The 20,708-nt window shown below is 41.3% G+C and overlaps 1 protein-coding gene across 3 annotated transcripts in view; it reads right to left on the reverse strand.

The window, feature by feature from the left end:
- The window catches only part of TTLL11 (tubulin tyrosine ligase like 11), a 116,412-nt gene that overhangs the window by 14,160 nt on the left and 81,544 nt on the right, over positions 1 to 20,708 (reverse strand). For 2 of the 3 annotated variants that reach the window (XM_027823510.3, XM_043530126.1), the window contains exons 7-8: positions 7,614 to 7,871; positions 2,164 to 2,270 (exon numbers count right to left, since the gene is read on the reverse strand). In XM_027823510.3, the coding sequence (XP_027679311.1) occupies positions 2,164 to 2,270; positions 7,614 to 7,871 (365 nt within the window). Of the gene's footprint in view, positions 1 to 2,163; positions 2,271 to 7,613; positions 7,872 to 18,642; positions 18,742 to 20,708 lie in introns of all 3 variants that reach the window. The other variant, XM_043530125.1, reaches the window with a different exon arrangement.

Below are 20,708 nucleotides of genomic sequence, written 5' to 3' on the forward strand. Positions count from 1 at the left end.
CACAGCTTTAGGACTAAACTCGGAACCATTATAAGCAATTGCATCTCCACAGTCTTCAGTAAGTAGCATCTGCTTCCATGAGAACTGAATTAGCCCTTAAGGCCCAGCCAGAACAATGTGAAGAGACTAAACAAATATTCTTATTATTTAATAAAGCGGCAGCTCCCCAAGCTTCCAGTCAGGACTGGGAGGGCTCACGGTACTGGACACTGGACATGCTCACAGACAGTAACTCCCCCTGCCCCAAGCAGCTGACATTTAAGCAGACAAGAAACACAGGAAGGGGAGTGAGGGAGCCAATCAAATGGATATCTTTTTAGGGACACTTGTTGGGGAGGTGCTAGTTTTCTAACTATATAGATAAATCAGGACTTTCCCCAGCTGCCCTCAGCCTAGCCACTAAACGTTTGCTGATTTCTTGAAGACATCATGGCAGAAGTGGGTCTTGAGAAGGGATATGACACAGGAGAGGGTAGCAGTGTAACTGATCATTGTCATGCATAAAGGGTGTCACCTGGGGAAGTGTGACGGCAGTGGTGAGCAGAGCAGACACGTGGCAACTGAGGCTGGCATAACCAACAGAGCCCAGAGGATGAGGCAGCAACACAAGAAGAGAACAGATTGGTTAAGTAGGAAGAGACAGAATTAAGACAAGAAGCTGGAACCTGGGTAGGCGGTAGAGGGGGAGTCAAAAGATGATCTGCATTTTGTGTGGGCCAGAGAGGGAAATGGAGGCGTGAGGGAAGCCAGAGAGGAGGAGGATGTTGCTAGCTGGAGTGTACAGAAAATAAATCTCTCCCCCATCTCCTTGTTCTGGTCAGCAAAACACAGAGAAACACTGATAAACAAACCAACAATCTGTGCTAGCACAACTACACGAGTAGACTGGACAGATTTTGCTTATACACAGTAATTTAAGACGCAAACAAAACATGAAAAACTAATCCAGAATTAACAATGGGCCAGATGGTAATGCTAGTTTGAAGCAATAAACATGAAAAACAGCTTCCTTCTGCTACTACTGATCAATTTCCCTATTTAATAATGTAATCAAAAAAGGCATGTTTCTGCTACCACACATATTCAGCATTAGAGATGGGGTTTCTTTTTCTATTCTCTTCTTCTTTGCTTAATCCAGCAGCAAAATTTCAGAACTCATTTAAAACATGAGAACTCTTAGCCCTTAAAATGATAATTAAGATGAATACTTACCCTCAAAGGTTCAGATTTAAGCCTCACTCTCTATTGCCAACAAAGCTGTAGTAACTTAGCTGCCATCTGCAGTACCTTGATAGGAACACCTACCCTTGCTGCTCCAGTGAATTTTGTTATTTAATGAATTTCTCTTTTGAAAAAAAAAAAAAACCAAGCTTTTTGATATCATTTAAATTTGGAGCCAATTTAACAGCTGAGTTGTAGTGTAAGTTCCTGCTACAACGCATCATACATCCCTTGCTCATCACAAAGCCAAGGACAGAGAATGAAGAGCTGTAGGGTAGAACCTACTATCTGAAAAGTAAATGAATGCAGTACTTGGATTTTACCAAAAATAACCCAGTTGGGGAGCAGAATTCACCAACAAAGCAGCTAGACATATCTGTTTGGAGCTCTTGAATTGATGTCTGTTTTATTAGCTGTGTAAATTACTGTCTGAATGCAGGGTGCACCAAGTTATGCTGGAATGGAGACCTCACTGGGAGTGTTATTAAGGATACTATGGATTTGGTGGACCTGGATGAGGCATCACAGCATCTACTTATGTGAACATAAATGTAAGGCACTTCAGCGTGTGCATTAACAGGTGATTGGTAAGTGCCTTGAATTCAGTGCAAGGCTGAAGGCAAAATGCCGTCAAACACCAGATGAGTTTGCAGGTGCAGATGATAGTAAATGCACCTCCAAAAACCAAAATTACACTTGCAAAATTGCAAGCACAAAGAAGAGGCTTTGTGAAACCCAAGTCCAATGAGGACCTGAAAACAAGGGTGACCTACCCTACACACATGAAGGGAAGCTAGTATAGAACTAATGGGCCAAATTCTGCAGTCAGATGCAGAGGCACTGTTCCCACAAATATTAGTGGAAGCTGGATGTGCATTTATAAAGACAAAATCTATCTAGAAACAGAAACTTACACACTCTCCCAATATAGAATGGAATTACCTGATTCTCTTTGGTCTAGTCCCATACTATTCCATCTTCTTGTGATATCGATGTACAGAATATCCACGGAAGCCATTGAAAAATTGCTGTTACTCAGCTTGCAGTTCCTGTTAAATATAAACCAAATAAAGAAAGAAAAAGTCTGATTACTTCCAAAGTTAGCCAAATTGTGGGAAGGGAACTGGGATAAAGGGTTTATCCAGACCAGATGGGCAACTATGAAGGCACACAGAGCTCAACTGAAAGCCATGGCCACCTAGCTTGCTGCAGATATCAATCAAATTAGCACTCATTAAATATACATGGCCTATAACAGAGAAAGTCCTGTATGGTCTCACTTATAACATCACGTATACAACCAGCCTTCCCATTTGCTCAGAGCGCTCGGACACCAGCTCTGATAGGGTCTAGCTGTCAGCAGATCCAGTGTTGTGGATCCTGCCACACCTCTAAGTATGTTCTGAATGTTCAATGTGTTCAACTTCATATCAATATCCTGAAAACAACAAGATTAACAAGCTGCTATATATGTTTTTCGATCAGCTGGGGGTTTTGCAAGAGATAACCAAAAAATCCACTTACTATTTCTCATCAAAAATATGGCTTGACCAATTGTTACGACCTGCTACCCTTTAAAAGAGGGGTGGGCAAACTACGGCCTTTTAATCTGGCCCTCAAGTTCCCGCCGGGGAGCAGGGTCAGGGGCTTGCCCTGCTCCGGCGCTCCAGTCGGGGAGCGGGATCAGGGGCTTTCCGCGCAGCTCCAGGAAGCAGCAGCATGTCTCCACTCTGGTTCCTACGTGTAGGGGCAGCCAGGGGGCTCCGCACACTGCTCCCGCCCCAAGCTGCCCTCCCTCCCCTCCCATAGTTCCCATAGGCCGGGAACTGTGGCCAACGGGAGCTGCGGCCAATGGGAGCTGCAGGGGCAGTGCCTGAAGACTGGGCGGCATACAGAGACGCCTGGCCGTGCCTCCGTGTAGGACATGGCACTGTGTCCGGGAGCAGCTTGAGGTAAGCGCCATCTGGAGCCTGCACACCTGACCCGCCCCCCCCCCCGTACCCCAACCCCCTGCCCCAGCCGTGATCCCCCTCCCAGCCTCCGAATCCCTTGGTCCCAGCCTGGAACACCCTCCTGCAGCCCAAACCACTCATCCCCAGCCTACCCCAGAGCCTGCATCCCCAGCCAGAACCCTCACCCCCTCCTGCACTCCAACCCCATGTCCCAGCCTGGAGCCCCCTCCCACATCCTGAACACCTCATTTCTGGCCCCACCCCAGAGCCTGCACCCCCAGCCGGAGCCCTCACCCCCTACCCCAATTTCGGGAGCATTCATGGCCCGCCATACAATTTCCATACTCAGTGGCCCTCAGGCTAAAAAGTTTGCCCCCCCCCGCTTTAAAACAAACAAAAGGAAGTTTTGTTTCTCACAACGCACAGTCAACTGTGGAACTCCTTGCCAGAGGATGTTGTGAAGGCCAAGACTATAACAGGGTTCAAAAAAGAACTAGATGAGTTCATGGAGGATAGGTCCATCAATGGCTATTAGCCAGGATGGGCAGGGATGTTGTCCCTAGCCTCTGTTTGCCAGAAGCTGGGAATGGGCGACAGGGATGGATCACTTGATGATTCCCTGTTCTGTTCATTCCCTCTGGGGCACCTGGCATTGGCCACTGTCGGAAGACTGGATACTCGGCTAGATGGACCTTTGGTTTGACCCAGTATGGCCACTCTTATGTTCTACCCTCCTGGAGTTATTATTATTATGAGTCTACCACTGAATGATACTCACTGATCCATTTGAAATGCCTGTATAAAGCTACACGGAGTATCTAAGAGATTGATCCTGCAAGATATTTCTGCTGAAAAATATTACGTGTTTTGCTGTTTCGCACTTCCAAGTAGCTTTTTAACCCACTTAGCTATAAGAGAGATGGTAATGGTTCTTTAGAGGTAAAGGAGATCTAGAGTGTGGGTTGAGCTGTTCTAGGTACCCTAGGTGCAGCCAAGCAAGGGCTTAGGCTGTATTTCATAGTATTTCATTTTGAGTTCCTTTTGTGAACAAACTGAACCCACCGAAAGAAGGTAAAGCTCTCATTGGCTACAACTTGTGAGGACAGTTTGTAACCACCTGCTCATTACACACACACTGATATACCTTCCATTTCATTCTTGAGGAAAGGAATCTAGCAAATGCTCTGACATGGGCAACAAGAACAGAATCTTTTATAAATTTACTAGAGGATTCTTGGAAGAAGGGCACAGAGACTGGATAACTCTGAGAAAAATCTAGATTTTACTGATATTAGAGCTGAATTGAAGAGTCACCAGAGAACATGAAGGAAGACATTCTTGCAGTGAGGTATGTTAGGCACCCATTGTGGGCCCACTTGCCCTGCCCAGATTTCTCTGCGATGTCTATGTGGCATGAAGAATGGTCTGCAGCTAAAGTCAGAAACCATTCTCTTAATAACTGACCCCAACCATGTTTGTACCTGGCTTTGATTTGCCACATCACTCCTCGATCTTTCTGAACTGATTTTGAATGGGCCAGGTCAGCGTGCAACTAGCCTTCACGCCTATGGCCAATGAGACGATCCCACATGCCAAAGGCAGACACTATCACACATCACTGACGAATGTCCTCTGACAAGATTTGATGGTGGTCTGAGGGCTCTGTACTTCGCCAGTGAGGCTGCTGCAAAATGGCTTTGCAAGTTCAACATTCAAGGACAAGGAGAAGAAGAAGAAGATGAATTATGGAATAATCTTTCAGAAGAATATCTATCCGTCATTTATAGTGAAACGTTTATACTATGCTCGTCACCAAGGTATCTAAATCAAGGCTTTATTCAACAGTAAAAAGCACACTGTAGTGAACAATCCTGCACTGGCCTGTGGATGGGGCAGATGCCCCACAGTCTTTTCTATCTATATAACTCTATTTGTTTTTATTCATTCTTGACTGCTAAGGGCATCTGCATGGAAAGAGGATCTCTGTATTTTAAGAGTGCATTTGCTCCTGCTGCTTATTTATTTTGTCATAGTCAATGAAAGACAGAAAATGGGATATGTGTACCATAAATGGAACATGTACAGCCATTAAAAAACAATGAAAATGACAAAATAAAAGTATATGAAAAAATAAATTGAATTCCTTGCCAATGCAAGTTGCAATTTCCTGATGCAAATCATTAGTGCACAGTGTAGCAGTGAGCAGCATTTGGAAAGCCTCCCTCCTGGCTGGGAACAGCAGGGTATGCACCCACAGCTAGGGAAATCACCCTTCTTCAATATCTCATCTTCACAATGTCTCAATCCAAACATACTCACATTCCTCTGGTTTACTAGAAATTAAACAAGTAGATCTGGACTATGAAAAATACTAACATTTGTTAGAGACCATCAACTGGCAGTGGAATAAAGGCCCAAGTGTTCCTACTGAATAAAGCTTTGGACCACAGGTCAGTCTATGCCCATCTTCTTTTAAGGATCTATTACCTTTCTAAAAAAGCTAAACACGTATCTAAATAACAAGTATTGTAAAAGGAAATTACCTTTGTCTCCAATGCTATTACTTTCCTCATTTGTGATATCTGAATTATGTTTGCTACAATGTTCCAGAACTTACTTTTCCACATACAAATATGGGAGGAAAAAATAACTCTTCAATAATGTCTGTCCCCAACAGATTCAATCCACAATGCCAGCTGAATTGAGTGACAAGCCTAACCACTTCAGAACTTCCGTTTGTATAAGCAAAGATCCAGACCGACATTTAGCTGGATGTTTTCAAAGCAGCACAGGCAGGTACACAATCATTTTATTTGGAGCTTAATTCTTCAAAACAGCAGGCAGGAGTTTCCCAAAAGGGTGAGAGGACACGTCAACGTCAGCACCAGGAGGTGTAACAGACTCCCTTACTCTGAACACCCCCTTGTACTCTAGATTCCCTCCAACCTTCTCACACCTGCTCCATCCAAGTATAAGGGAGTCTCAGTTGCTCAAACATGCATATTGAAGAGCTGGAAAATGGAGCAAGAGGGAACAAGTTAAAGCAAAATGGGGGCTTTAAAAAAATAAACTAAACTAAGCTCTACGAATAAATTCTAGATTCCTGTTTAACTATTTTAGGAAGCCAGTCATACAAAACTAGAGTCCTTCTGCTCTTCCAGCTTGTTCCCCAGCCAAACGGATAATCCTCAGTTTGTGGCATCACAACAGTTTTCACGACAGCTCATGCCACTGTCACAGACAGCAAGTACACCATCATCCAGGTGCATAAAAAGGGTACTTAATAAATGCTGACGTACACTGTTCTTATGCGCATAGTGAGACAGTGATGTAGGTGAGATAAATACACTTAGATATTCCCCATTTTACCAGAAGAAAAAAAATATGGGGCTTGCCAGATATTAGCATAATTCACTCAATAAACTGCTGACTCATGTAGCACATTTCAAGAGATGGACACTGTGAAAACGAATTAAGGTAGAGTATATTATGTTTATTTCCCCACTCTGTTCTGTTTTGGGAGGTACAAGTTAGAGTATCCGTGTTGCCAGAATATAGTGCAACTATATTGCTCCTGCAGATTATATCTACTGCATTTTCAGAGAAGGAAATATGATCAAAATATTCATTTATAATGAGGCAGAATTTAAAACCAAAAGTGCCTACAGAGAGAGGCTTGTTAGCAACTACAAAACACTAAATTCACCGGCCAAATAGCTTCGGAAACTCAGCTGTATCCAATGCCAAAGGAAGATAAACACAGAAAGATTACCAGAGTGTCCTTTCATTTTGAAGAGCTTTTGATACTGAATGCTAAATTTTGAAAAACATTCCACTCAGTAACAATTCTGTTCATAATATTTGAGCAATTTCTTCTTCCCTCATTTACATCAAAGGATACTGGTATGAAAAAAATACCCAAGATTTTATTTTTGAGACCTTCTGCTCAAGCTACTTGTTCCTTTAAAGAGACAATCCTCAATTTAAGGAATGACAGTTTCTACAGCTGCCAATGGCAATGTCACCTATTAGCCATTTCCTTTTCTTTTCTTGTTAAATACCAAGACAAACTGCAAAAAATGGGAACTCTCTTCTTGTTCCTATTAACAAGAATTCAGGTAGGGTGTCCCCCAATCCCACGCTTGGGCCACCACAGTCCACTACCATGCAAACAAGTGTGTTCTCTAATACTGGATGAAGCGATCACTAAAGGAATCAGAGCAATAGACTGATTATAAAAGAAGAAAACTTTTGTATTATGCACATGTATTTATTTCAGTAATCAGCAATGACAAGAAGGAAAATACAGAAGGGTGTGCAGTTGTTCAGCAGGATTTGGGGGAAAATGTTTTCTCTGGTCTTAACTATTCTATCACATAAACACAAGACTAGCAGTGCTATTGGATAGGTCTGGGAGATCTTAAATCCTTTACTACTAACCTTATAAATGTTCTGAAACCTGTTGGTCCCAACTTCATTGTCCCTTTTACTCCAAGGAATCGGATAAACAATGCAGCCATTCTGTCCACCAGTCGCAGATAGTTGAACTGTTTGGCATACTTTGGAAACACTTGCTTGAGACAAAGGGAGGGTAAGCTGGCTTCTGGATTTTTGCTGATATCATGTTCCAATTGGTCTGTTGATCCTGGTTCCAATAGGTCGTCTTTTGTGTCTGATGAATTCTCAGACAGTTGAGATCTGTAGCACAAACAGTAACTGTAACTTGTGAGACATTGTATCAATCCACTATGATTCTGTCAGCATCTTTATCATTAAAACCTATTTCCAGGGATTTAAAATTCATTCTGGGCTGGAAAAAACCATACAAGCAACTTTGTTCAAAATTAGAAGATTAAAAAACACTCAGTTGAGCTGTCTAAGTTTCAAGAAGGAAAAAAGGATTTCTGGTTTCGGAGACCTTTATACTCGTACTACTAGATGAGTGGGTAAAGAGAGATGGGCCAGTTTTCAAAATCTGCTGCCTAAAGTTAGGCACCTAAATTCACATTTAAGCACAAAACTAAATGCCCTGATTCTGAGAGCTACAGAGTGTCCATAAGTCCCATGTAAATGAAAGGGAGTTTGGGGTTCTCAGCACCTCTGACAATCAGACAACTTTTATGTAGGTTTGAACATTCAAGGCTGTATCTCATTTTCTTTTTTAATTTTAAAGTGAATTTCCACATTTGTCAAAATGCTGGATTAACAGCTCTGAGAATGTCAGCCCTGCATTCATCCAAAGACCAGGGACAGCATGAGCAGTGGCAGAGCAAGCTTCCCAACACGCTCCACTGATGTGCTTCCATCTGGACATGGAGGACCCACTTCTAGGGTGAACTGTTTTTTCACTCTCAATGCCAGTTCAGTCTGTCATTTCTGCACAATCTGCCATCAATAATGCCAATGGAGATGGTGGTTTTTGTGACATGGACCCTGGCCAAGGCAGAAAAGCCAAAGCAGGGACTGCTGGACTTTCAGAAAACTCTCTACAGTTTTGGGTGGACTCTCTCTGGCATGTGCTGATTAGCTGTTTGCTCCAACCCTCTCCCTCCCTCATAGCCTCGTTGCCTCAGCAGCACTCTTTTTACCCTCTTCTCCACTTCTTAGCCCCCCTAATCCCCTTCCCTTCAGCTGATCCCCTCTGAACTAACTCCCCACACATCCCCAAAAAATCATGGAACTAACATGACATTTGCTGCCATCACATTATTCACTCCACTCGTGTGTTATCCCTTTCCCCCTACCCTGCATCGGTCTTGTCTATTTAAATGTAAGCTCCTGGGGCAGGGTCTGTCTTTGTGTTTTAGGTTTGTATAGCACCTATCAAAATAGGGTCCTGGCCCATGACTAGGCCTCCAAGGTACTACAGAAATACATATAATAAATCATAATAATAAAATGCTGAACCAGTACCCAGCATGACATGATGGGTCATGATGTGGATGGAGGATGAGCTGAAGCTGAAGTCCAGACAATTTCTGGTTATTAAGATCCTATGACACTTTTTGAAAGAGTGATGTTATTAGCCTAGGTTTTCTGGGCACAGTCTGTTTTTGGTTAAGAAGATCCTGCCTATTGAAAATGAAAATACAATATTCTTCTTCACTTCTATTCCTAAACTATCATGTGATGGTGCTGTGAGCTGTTAACATCTGCTACCTTTCACCCTAGAGTTAGGTGAATTGATTCCCATGGATAGTTATGCAAAGCATTTGAAGGGTGAAAGGGGCTAGATAAGAATGATCCTCTATTGTCAATATGGTTACCAGGGAATCTACAAAACAGCCAGGAACACAACTTTAATACCAGTTACCTCTGGCACCCAAAGTTGTTATTTGGAGGCAGAGATGAAAAGTCTGGGAAGAAGAACAGAGCTCTGGTCTCTTTTGTCTGCCTCAGTTTCACTTCATTGTCACTATCTGAATGATCCAACAAAGGATTCCATTCTATGGCATTGTAAGTCCCACCGCTATCATGTCAGTGCAAACTTTCCCACTTCTGGGTGTGCATATACCAGGTGTCCTTCACAGCAATCTCATTTCCCCCAGCTCACTGTGGTAGGCTTCCATCCAATACCTCAACCTTTCTGAGTCTCATTTTTGTATTCCTTGTTACCTGCCTATGTTTATCCTAACAGCTCAGAAATATTTCTAATTATTTGTGAAAAGTACTTAATTGGGTAGACAATGCAGGACTAATGTCACAAATCACCAAAGGAAATGAAACCCCACACTGAAAAAAAATTCATGAGTTCTAAATAAATTAACTTTCTTGGACTAAAACAGTTCAATCCACCTATTATCATAATGTATTCTCTACTTCAGTTTTCCATGGTCACAAACAGAATGAAAATGTGATTTATAACATAAATTATATCTTTTTCTTAATGCAGAAACATTATTATATAATCCATCTGAACACTCTTGTGCTACAAATCATTTTATTATTGCAATATCTGATATCCCAAAGTACATGGCATCAAACTGAGATAAGAAGAGCGAACAATTACATCCTTCCCCAGTTTTCACAAGCAGAAGATTATTCAATCTTTAGGCAACACTTTTCCTATAATGCCTTAACATTTAAATGAGGTCTTATTTAGTTCCATTTACATAGTATGTTTGCATACAGTAATATGCATTGATTTACAAGATGAATCCAGTTTATGTTCTTTAAAAAGATCAGGTCTCTATAAATAGATTGGCTCAGTTACTTTAATGTCAGCCAGTGATTCATCTATTATTGTTACAAACTTTCAAAATTATACAGTGTGAAGATAACAATATTTTAGACCCACTTTAGCGCTTCACTACTTCAAATTACAAGATGCTCAGTCAGTAACTGCCAATCTAGGCCCTTTGCAAGTGTATAGAAAACAGAAGCATCTTCATATCTGGATGCCCCCCAGAATCTAGAGGAGTTGTTTCATTTACAAGCAAGATCCCTATATATTAAGGTACACAGGGAGAGATTACATGGAATTTGGCCAACTTATGCCTGTGACTGTATTTAAATAAATAATCACACACACAAAATACAGATATGTTTAAATTTTCTTATATCTCTGCATGCACTTAAAATCACTCCAGTAAATTACGAGGCAGAGAGCTCTAATGAACTAAAAGAACAGTGCTGGGTGCACCCAGCTACTGAGTTCTAATTGTGTCTCTGCCAATGACATGTTATGTGGCATTCAACAAATTGGTTAACCTCTAAAAGTCCCAGTTTCCTTATCTGGTGAAGGGGGAAAAAGGTAGGTTGGGGTGACAATATTTAATTATCTCCCTCAATGGAGTGTTTGTGAGGATTAATTAATTAATGAACGTTTGAACACTTTGAAAACACAAAGCTCTACATAAATGCTAAGTGCTAGCTAGCTACTCATACCACTGCCAGCACAGTGATAGCAGAGAGCTCCCAACTCCACAATACGCTATTTTTCCCACTTGCTTATATTTAATTTCTCACCCATTTTGTCCTAACATAGGAAAGACCAATTCCTCCTTGGCTGCATGTCTGATGAATATCTCAGGGAATGCCCTCACCCTGATCTAGCACTGGCACAGTCCTTTTACTACCTTGCTCAAAGCAGGACGAGATGGTACTAATAATGCTGGTAATCAGTCTATAGTAGCACTCGCTAGACCAATGCAGGAAGAACTCCTCAAAATTCTCAGTGTAGACAAGACCCTTGCAGACAACCTACAAGCTCAGGTTCCAGTTCCAAGAGCAAAATGTTTGTATCAGAGGGCAAATTAAGGTGTTAAAAATGTTTCTTAAAAGCAACACTTTCTCACACATTTAAGTCAAAGAGAAGAGGTATTTTATGAACCATTAAAAAACCCCTCACCTTTGTGCAAAGAAAACACACAAGAAATTCCTGCCCATCAAATACTTTTCCCAAAAAGTGGTAAGAACCTTTAAGCGGGCACTTAAATGAAAATCTCATCTCCGCCCTAACTATGGGTATCCTGTCAGCACGGCTGAGCTACATACTGTACTGTACATCTTAGCCTCCTCGTGGCCAGCCTGACCATGGCATGTCTGGAGATCGCAGCCAATTGAGACCCTGCATATTTGCATTAAGGGCATGCAATTCACCCAGCTTCTGCCCTAGATTTAAAGCCAGCAGGAGAAAAGTAGAGGAGTAAACCTATGAGTATAAGCAACAGAAGCCTGATCATTTGCGTGAGCAGAAGAAAACCCTTTATCTCCAGGTGTCAAATCCTCCCCCACAAAATGTGCTACACAGATGACTATTCTGCCTGAAGTTTGCCACAGGTCTGTCTGAGGCCTCCATCTGTTTTTGCACGGGGTGTCTGGGGTCATTTTACATGCAGAGTCAGAAATAAAGGCAAACTAGCAAAGAAATCCTCATATTTATATAAGAATTATAATCTCATTATTACTCCTCATTATAGCTACAGGTATTGAGGAGCTAGGTATTATCATTATATCATGCCCATGACATGTTTCAAGCTTCAGCTGCTTTTTGTTTAAGTCCTCCTTAAACAATTTTTCTTCTTGCAAGGGGCAAATGCATTCAAATCTTCCCTTAAAGCACCTTGTGTTTTCATTGATAATTCACCAAAAACAAAGAAAAATTTCCAAAAGTCAAAATCTGCACCACCTTCAAACCTGGGCTTCTACCCTGCCAACCAGTGAATTGTGCATGCGCTAAATTATCACTGGTGTAATCCAAATGACATTATTGTGAAAACAAGAGTCATACTAGAAAAAGTTTAGGAAGTTTAACTTTAGGATTGCTATTAGATTCTTATTAAATATTTGTATAATGATAGTGCTCAGAAGCTTCAGTCAGGTCATGTGCTAAGTGATACAGCAATACATATGAACATATGGTCCCTCTTCCAAGGAGCATACTATCTAAGAAAATATTCACATACAGTACAGTACATGTATCAGCTTCAACACCATATTAAAAAAGACAGTGTGTGGGCAGTGCTGTTGTTTTTTGCTCAAAATCTCTTGCATACACTGTCACAATACATTATTGTGCAGATCGAGGGACATGATCGTTCCCCTCTATTCGACATTGGTGAGGCCTCATCTGGAGTACTGTGTCCAGTTTTGGGCCCCACACTACAAGAAGGATGTGGATAAATTGGAGAGAGTCCAGCAAAGGGCAACAAACATGATTAGGGGACTGGAACACATGACGTATGAGGAGAGGCTGAGGAAACTGGGATTGTTTAGTCTGCGGAAGAGAAGAATGAGGGGGATTTGATAGCTGCTTTCAACTACCTGAAAGGGGGTTCCAAAGAGGATGGATCTAGACTGTTCTCAGTGGTAGCAGATGACAGAACGAGGAGTAATGGTCTCAAGTTGCAGTGGGGGAGGTTTAGATTGGATATTAGGAAAAAAATTTTCACTAGGAGGGTGGTGAAACACTGGAACGGGTTACTTAGGGAGGTGGTGGAATCTCCTTCTTTAGAAGTTTTTAAGGTCAGGCTTGACAAAGCCCTGCCTGGGATAATTTAGTTGGGGATTGGTCCTGCTTTGAGCAGGGGGTTGGACTAGATGACCTCCTGAGGTCCCTTCCAACCCTGATATTCTATGATTCTATGATTGTATCTTTCTTGTTATTGCCCAGTTCCCTAAACAAAAGCTGAGATAGATAATGATGTTCTCAAATAAATGCTACGTGTTTATTCAGCATGATAAATTTTTACGTTTTTTCCTCCTTTTGGCATTTTTGGATATAACTGAAGGTTGCTATCATTATAAGTTCAGAAAGTCTAAAAACTGATGGTAATTACTTGGCACCTACTAAGCATACTCAAGTTTTCATCTTCTTTCCAATATTTTTTTTAAGTGCCCATTATCAAGAATAAGTTAAATTCACACTAGTGTTCTAAGAAATTACTGCTTTTAGTACACTGATCTTTTGTGTTCCTGACTAGATTTAGTGCACCTCAAAAGTTCAGTTCAAGTACCGAATAACAATCAACACAGCCATTAGCCACCTACAGCACCATAAAAATGATCAAGTCAGACATACAGTAAATCTGTACCGCGACGTATTCAAATGGTTTCAGAAATGGAGCAGATTTCCTTAGCCCTGTTGCAGCCATTATGTGCTCACAGTCAACCTGAACACACCTGTCCCTATGTAATTATTTCCCTTCCTCTTCTTTTCTGCTAACTTTCCCCGAAAGATGTGACTGAATTGGCAAACCACATTTTGCCCTCTTTCGTTGAACTCCTTTCTGTTCTAGAGCTTTTTAAAGGTTCCTAGTAAAGTCTCAGTGGCTTCTGTGTCACACAAACTGAATCATCAGAAGTCATGCTCAAAGTGGAAAATGGCTGCAGCTCTTTCCAAAGTAAGAATGTAAACCAAAAGCACCACCACTCACTGCATGTATTCAAACTGCTATAAAAAATATTGGGTGAAATTTTCAAAAGTGCCTGCATGACTTAGGAGCCTACGTTCCATTTACCTTTCCTTTTGAAAACAGGACTTAGGCTCCTAAGTCATCATGGCTTTTTTGGAAATGTTGCCAATTATCTAATTAATCCTCACACCACCACAGTGAGTTATGTAAAACTCATCCCAATTTTACTAATGGGGACTGAGACACAGAGGTTAAGGGTGGAATTTTCAAAAACACTTAGTGTTGGCCTAACTGTCCTCCCACTGAAGTCCATAGTAAAACTCACAGAGATTTCAATGGAAGCAGAGTTAGGCCAACACTGAGCATTTTGGAAAAGCCCACCTTAAGTGCCTTAACCAAGTCAACAAGGTGAGCCAGTAGCAGAGATGCAGATTAAAACTAGGGAGTTCCCATCTTCCAGACTCCTTCTTAGTCCACTAGACAATACTACTATCTAACCTGCTCACCAGGGCATACTTAAAAAAGATTTCAATGCACCAGTCTGAATATTTTCTCTCTAAGGATTGCACTAATGTCATATGACAGGATGATATGCCTATTGTATTTATATAGTGTATGCATTTTAAATCTGTTGTAAAAAATGAGGCAACTCCCAGTATATTACACATGTATGAATGAGGATGAACTACCACCATCAAAACAGAGCCCATCTCTGTGTGTCATTGAATGACATGATCAGGTCCCTAAAGTATAATACATATCTAGAGAAGAGCTAAGTAATTTTAGCTCACATCCCCATTAAAGTGCATGTGCCACATACATAATAACAAATATAAAGATGGGGGTTAGATAACCAGTGTTAGATGTAACAATGGGCCCAAAAGTGCTACAAGAACTAAAACTGCGCAACTAACTAGTAATACGGTATAACACTTTTTGCTCCTAGTGATGTATGTCCACATTTATGGCAACTTTCCTTGCAGGAAAACCGGTTGCACTAATCTACTTTATATATAACTAAAAATGAAAAAATATAATTACTAAGATCACGTCTATTTTCTAAACAAACATTTTTAGGGACAAATTTTCAGACCAGCTTCAAGTTGGCCTCTGAATTTATGCACACATTTTACACGTGCAAATGTCTGAGCTGCGAAAGACAGCATCCAACTGCAAAAGCTAAATGGCTGAGCATCCACATTAGACAGTGCAGTCAATTGCAATCACAAAGTGAAAATTTGTCCCTAATGGTCTCCAGAAACATCACTTAGTTGCCAATCACTGGCTCGTGGTACTTTTCTTTCACTTTGTAAACGTAAACATCTTGTTAGAAGAAACTATAGAGTATACTTTGTACTTTCAATGAGTTCACAGTAGTTCTTCATATCAAACATGTGTGTCTAGCCTCTCCTAGTGCCTAGTAATTGTAAATGCCAGGCCATTGCCTGCTCTCATGAGACTATCATGCTAAGTTACACAAAGCATCTGTTTTTGAAACAAGACTGTTTCGTGAAAACTCTAGAGATAATGGTCTGTTTTTTGTATATATGCAACCACAACGTGTTCACTGAAGCTGAATATTTCTATATGTGACCAATTTCTTAAGAGACACAGGACTCAAAAATTATAACGAAGAACACTATAATGAGGCACTCCTATATGTTCCTCATATTCTCTCTGTAATACCAGAATCTACAGCAGTTAAATTGTTCCCTGAACCTAGTGCCTGTAGAGATTGTGCTTAATCCTGCAAGGCAGTTCTTTTCAAAATTTCATACATATGGATCTTCCCATCTGCTAGATGGTAACCTGCAATTTCTCATCAGCAAGTTATTCATCTCCTGTTGGCTACTGTAAAATTGACTGGAATAGGTGTGCTGGCACACATACCAACAATCCTCCTTCCTATGTAGCACAGATGCTGTGGATTCTATTAAATCTGAGAGAAGTTGTGATACAAAAGACAAGGATAAGATTCCCATCATCAAATAAATAGGGACAATGTACCAATATGGTTAATAAACAGGCTTTGTACATAGTCTTGTGAATATCAATAAGCAGATATAATGAAGTAAGAATAGTGAGCTCCATCAAATAAGAATTCCAAAAATGTAAGCTTGTCAACTAGGTGATCCCACTGACAGTCCCAAATATAACGAGAAATGTTATAACAATCTCTGGTGTACTCATTGTAGACAAGGGACGAAGCAAAAAGACTCAAGATTCCCTGAACGAGCCAGAAGAGTTCCATCACAAAAGAAAAGCTACAGTTATTTCCAGAATTCCCACCACATTGGGATTCTAATTGCTGGCACAACTTAGAAGAGTTGTTCTCCACAGCAATAGCCAAAACTGTAAAATTAAATGAATAAAATTTAAATAATAATAAAAAAAATAGTGAAAACAAAGCTTTTTTTCTGGCTGGTGCTGGAGGAATAGCTGGCAGGAGATTGCTATTGTCTCTGTCCAGCAAGCGGCACAGCAGATAAGGATAATCTTATATTTGTTTTCAATTAAGTAAAGCAAAAATTATCACTAGCTCTCTTCTCTTACATGGAAGATCTGGTGGTGGTTGCACAGAACACGGCATACTCTGCAGTTGCCAAAGAGCATACATAAATGTACGCAAGAAACAGGAGAGATATACTCTATACAGGTTTATTGTTTCTTGTTAAAAGATTTCTTCAGGAATTTAATAATCCCAAATTTTGATTTTATTGCAACTGGGCCTCAAACTAAACTTTTGCTACTCCAAAACCAAAACAAACGACTGTACTTGGCTTACAACAGTCATAATATTTTATATTCATTATAATAGTCATATTCATTTTAGCCCAGTCTTTATGGCTTCCAGTGAACTTTTGCTGTTCTGAAAACACTGCATACTTTTTAACTGCAAATTCAAGATTATCTCGAACTGTACATTAATCTGTTAGTGTGGCCAATTATATTTTCAGTTTAGCAGTATTAAAGCTTTGGTTTTGTTGCAATTTCAGTGGCTATGCTAGCTGCTAGCTCTTTACATTTAATTTTCAGAGGGAATCCTCAGGAGCCAGTTGTTAGACTGATCAACTCTGGGAGAAATCAACTATGCCAATGCTTATTGGTTTGTGTGGGTGGCTGACTTCATATGCGGCGTAGCTGAAGCATTGCTCATCATATCTCCATGGTTAAGAAAAAGAGGTATGGCCTGCTGAGACCACAGCTCCCATCGTACAATATTGAGCTGAAAGCCCAGACCTCCTTATTAAAAATGATGGCTACTGTATGCCCCATTTTATGGAAACTTGGGTGTAGCCCTCAGTTTTATAATCAAAGGCCTCATCCTGTCAGGCGCAAAGTCCATCCTGAGAATTTTGTGACTAATACGTTAATTTCAACTTATTTTCTTTTACAAAACAATAAATCTGGATGATCAAACAGCTCCAAATTTAACTTTTGGAGTAGAAAGTGAATTAAAAGTGGCTGAAAGGACCACAAACTGCATTGAAATGGGAGTCCCTGGGAATTCCATGGAAAGGTGACAGTTTAAAACTGGCATTTTTCTGCTCTTCACTCTGCAAGCCCATTTCCAAAGGTTATCTTAAGAGTTAATGGGCGAGACCATGAAAACCATAAGTGGCACAGGCCCAGAATATTGTGTGCATTTCAACATTGCCAATTAGTGCATGATGACGACATCACAAAAACCCAATTAGCCAATCAGAATGTGGTTTTGGGAAAGCTGAGTCCCCAGCTGATCTCTGATACCACTTCAAAAAAAGAAAACGAGTACTTGTGGCACCTTAGAGACTAACCAGTTTATTTGAGCACAAGCTTTATTTGAGCATAAGTGAGCTGTAGCTCATGAAAGCTTATGCTCAAATAAACTGGTTAGTCTCTAAGGTGCCACAAGTACTCCTTTTCTTTTTGCGAATACAGACTAACACGGCTGTTACTCTGAATACCACTTCAGTTACTATTGTAATAACATCCTGTTGAATTTATCACTCGCATACATAACATATAGTCTGTCTCTCTCTGGGTTAAAAAAGATGTGCAGTTTAGCTAAAAAATTTACTGGCTATCCAAGAAGTCGACAATTACGTAAAGTCACATGCTGTTTACTAACTATGCTGTTTATGAACACCGGTGGAGTAATTTCATTTTGTGCCATTAGTAAGTTAAGGTATCTGTTAACTGGGAAATTTAATCACCAGAGTGCTTCCCTCTCTTCTGTATTAGCTGAAGACATCCATGCTGTACACGGCATTCTGGACACTTGCAGGGAGGAGAGTTACAAAGGCACAACTGGGAATAAGGCAATCAACTTCCAGTGAACACCTAGCTGTCCTTTGTGCTTCCGATATTCTCCTCCCCAGTCTGTTACTGCCTCTCACTGCTCACATTTTTCCCACCCCAGGGACTCAGTCAAGTAAGCTTAGTGCTATTTCTATTATAACCGATGATGGCCACATTATGGATCATCTTTGTCCTGTTTCCTGTAGCATAGGGACAGAAACTTTAGATGCTTACTAACTAATCGTATCTACTGGTAAAAGAATAGAGTTGCAGGTTATCACACATACTCTTAGCCCTCTAAGTGTAACCACATCTCCTCATCACTAGAATACCTGACTATTGCAAACTTTGAAAACTGAAGATTTGATCGTGGCAATCTGCTTGAGACTGGAGGAAATCTTTGCTTTGAGACCATACAGGTATCTGGAAGGCTGAAATTAAAAAGTATACAGAGGCTATTAATGTATCAAATGCAAATAGTCATTTTTCAGAGCTAATGAAGCCCAGGCGTCCAACCTTTGCACACTGAGGGCACATTGGCAGTTTGCCAGCAGCCTGAGGCTTGTGCCTAATATATATGAATATAGACAATTTTAAAATCACAAATATTACACACAACCACAGTATTTTGCTTATATTTTTATCTTTCTTAAGAAATTATTTGCCCTATGTTGTTTGCATTCTTTACACCAAAAGTCTGCAGCTTTGACTTCAGCTTGTAGCTACAGGAGAGGATGGACAATTCATATAATCTACTTTGGGGGTTTGTTTTTTCCTACATAAATATTACAGTTTTGAAATTAACCTTTTCAATTCTCATTTTCAAGATTTTGATCCAGGACATTTGTCTAAGTTTTATGGACTCTCTAGTATGAAGCTAGAGCTAATCTTTATCCAGCGTAATCAAACTATCTGCTTGCTCCTTAACCAGTTGCCAGTGGGATACTGAAAATGAATACATGTCCGTGTGGCTCCAGAAGAATCCAAGATAGCTATGGGAACACCTATCTTCAAGCAAGCATGCACTGATCATGGGTTCTTTTCAAACTATTTCAAGGATTTCACATTTGACAAGCAATTTAAGATTCATATCAAAAGTGATTGAGAAGGTAGTGGTTCCCATTTGGCCCCTAATTCAGAGAAAAAAACGGTTACCTACCTTTCATAACTGTTATTCTTCAAGATGTCCATTCCATTCTAGGTGTGTGCGCGCCCATGTGCACGGTGGTCGGAGAGTTTTGCCTTAGCGGTATTTGTAGGGCCGGCTGTGGCGCCCCCTTGAGTGCCACGCTCATGCATTGGTATGTCAGGCACTGTCCCTGCACCCTCTCAGTTCCTTCTTGCCGGCAACTCTGACAGAAGGGCAGGGGGGCGGGTAATGGAATGGACATGAGTAACACATCTCAAAGAACAACGGTTACAAGAGATAGGTAACCGTTTTTTCTTCTTCGAGTGCTTGCTCATGTCAATCCTATTCTAGGTGATTCACAAGCAGTATCAATGGAGGTGGACTCAGAGCTCACAGTCTTGCAGCTTGCAGCACTGCTTTGCCAAAGCCAACATCATCTCGAGCTTGCTGAGTCAGTGCATAAGGGGACAGATGACCAGGTAGCAGCCCTACAGATCTTTGGATTGGTACCTGTGCCAGGAAGGCTGCTGACAACACTTGTGCCCTAGCCAAGTGTGCCATCAGGATCGCCGGCAGAGGCACCTTTGCCAGCTCATAGCAGTAGCGGATGCAGACCGTGACCAGGACAAAATCCTCTGAGCAGCCACTGGGTGACCTTTCATGCTGTCTGCCACCGCAATGAAGAACTGTATTGACTTACGGAACAGCTTTGTTTAATCTACGTAGACAGCCATCGCCCTCCTGACATCCAGGGTGTGTAGCCTGCACTCCTCATCTGATGCATGAGGCTTTGGAAAGAAGATGAGTAAGTATGTGTCCTGGCCAGTATGAAACTGGGAAACAACCTTGGGCAGAAACTATGGGTGCGGTCACAGCTGTACCTTATCCTTGTAGAAGACTGTATAGGGTGGCTCCGAAGTAAGCACCTGCAGGCCAACGTTATCAAGACCAGGAACAAAGCCTTCCACGAGAGAAGCAGGAGACAGCAGGAAGCCAGAGGCTTAAAGGCAGGCCCCATGAGCCTCGACAGCACAAGATTCAGGTCCTGGAGGGGATGGGATCCCAGACTTGTGGGTAGAGATGCTACAGATCTTTCAAAAAAACGTCCCATCATGTCATGAGCAAAGATCAACCTGCCTTGGAACGGAGGATGGAAAGCCAAGATAGCGGCGAGGTGGACCTTGATCGATGACAGGGACAAAACTTGGAGTTTGAGGTGCAGCAGATAATCCAGGATCTCCTGCAGTGGGGCCTGCTTAGTCCAACTAC

Source organism: Chelonia mydas, chromosome 16 (assembly GCF_015237465.2).
Source record: "Chelonia mydas isolate rCheMyd1 chromosome 16, rCheMyd1.pri.v2, whole genome shotgun sequence".
Taxonomy (NCBI): Eukaryota; Metazoa; Chordata; order Testudines; family Cheloniidae; genus Chelonia; species Chelonia mydas.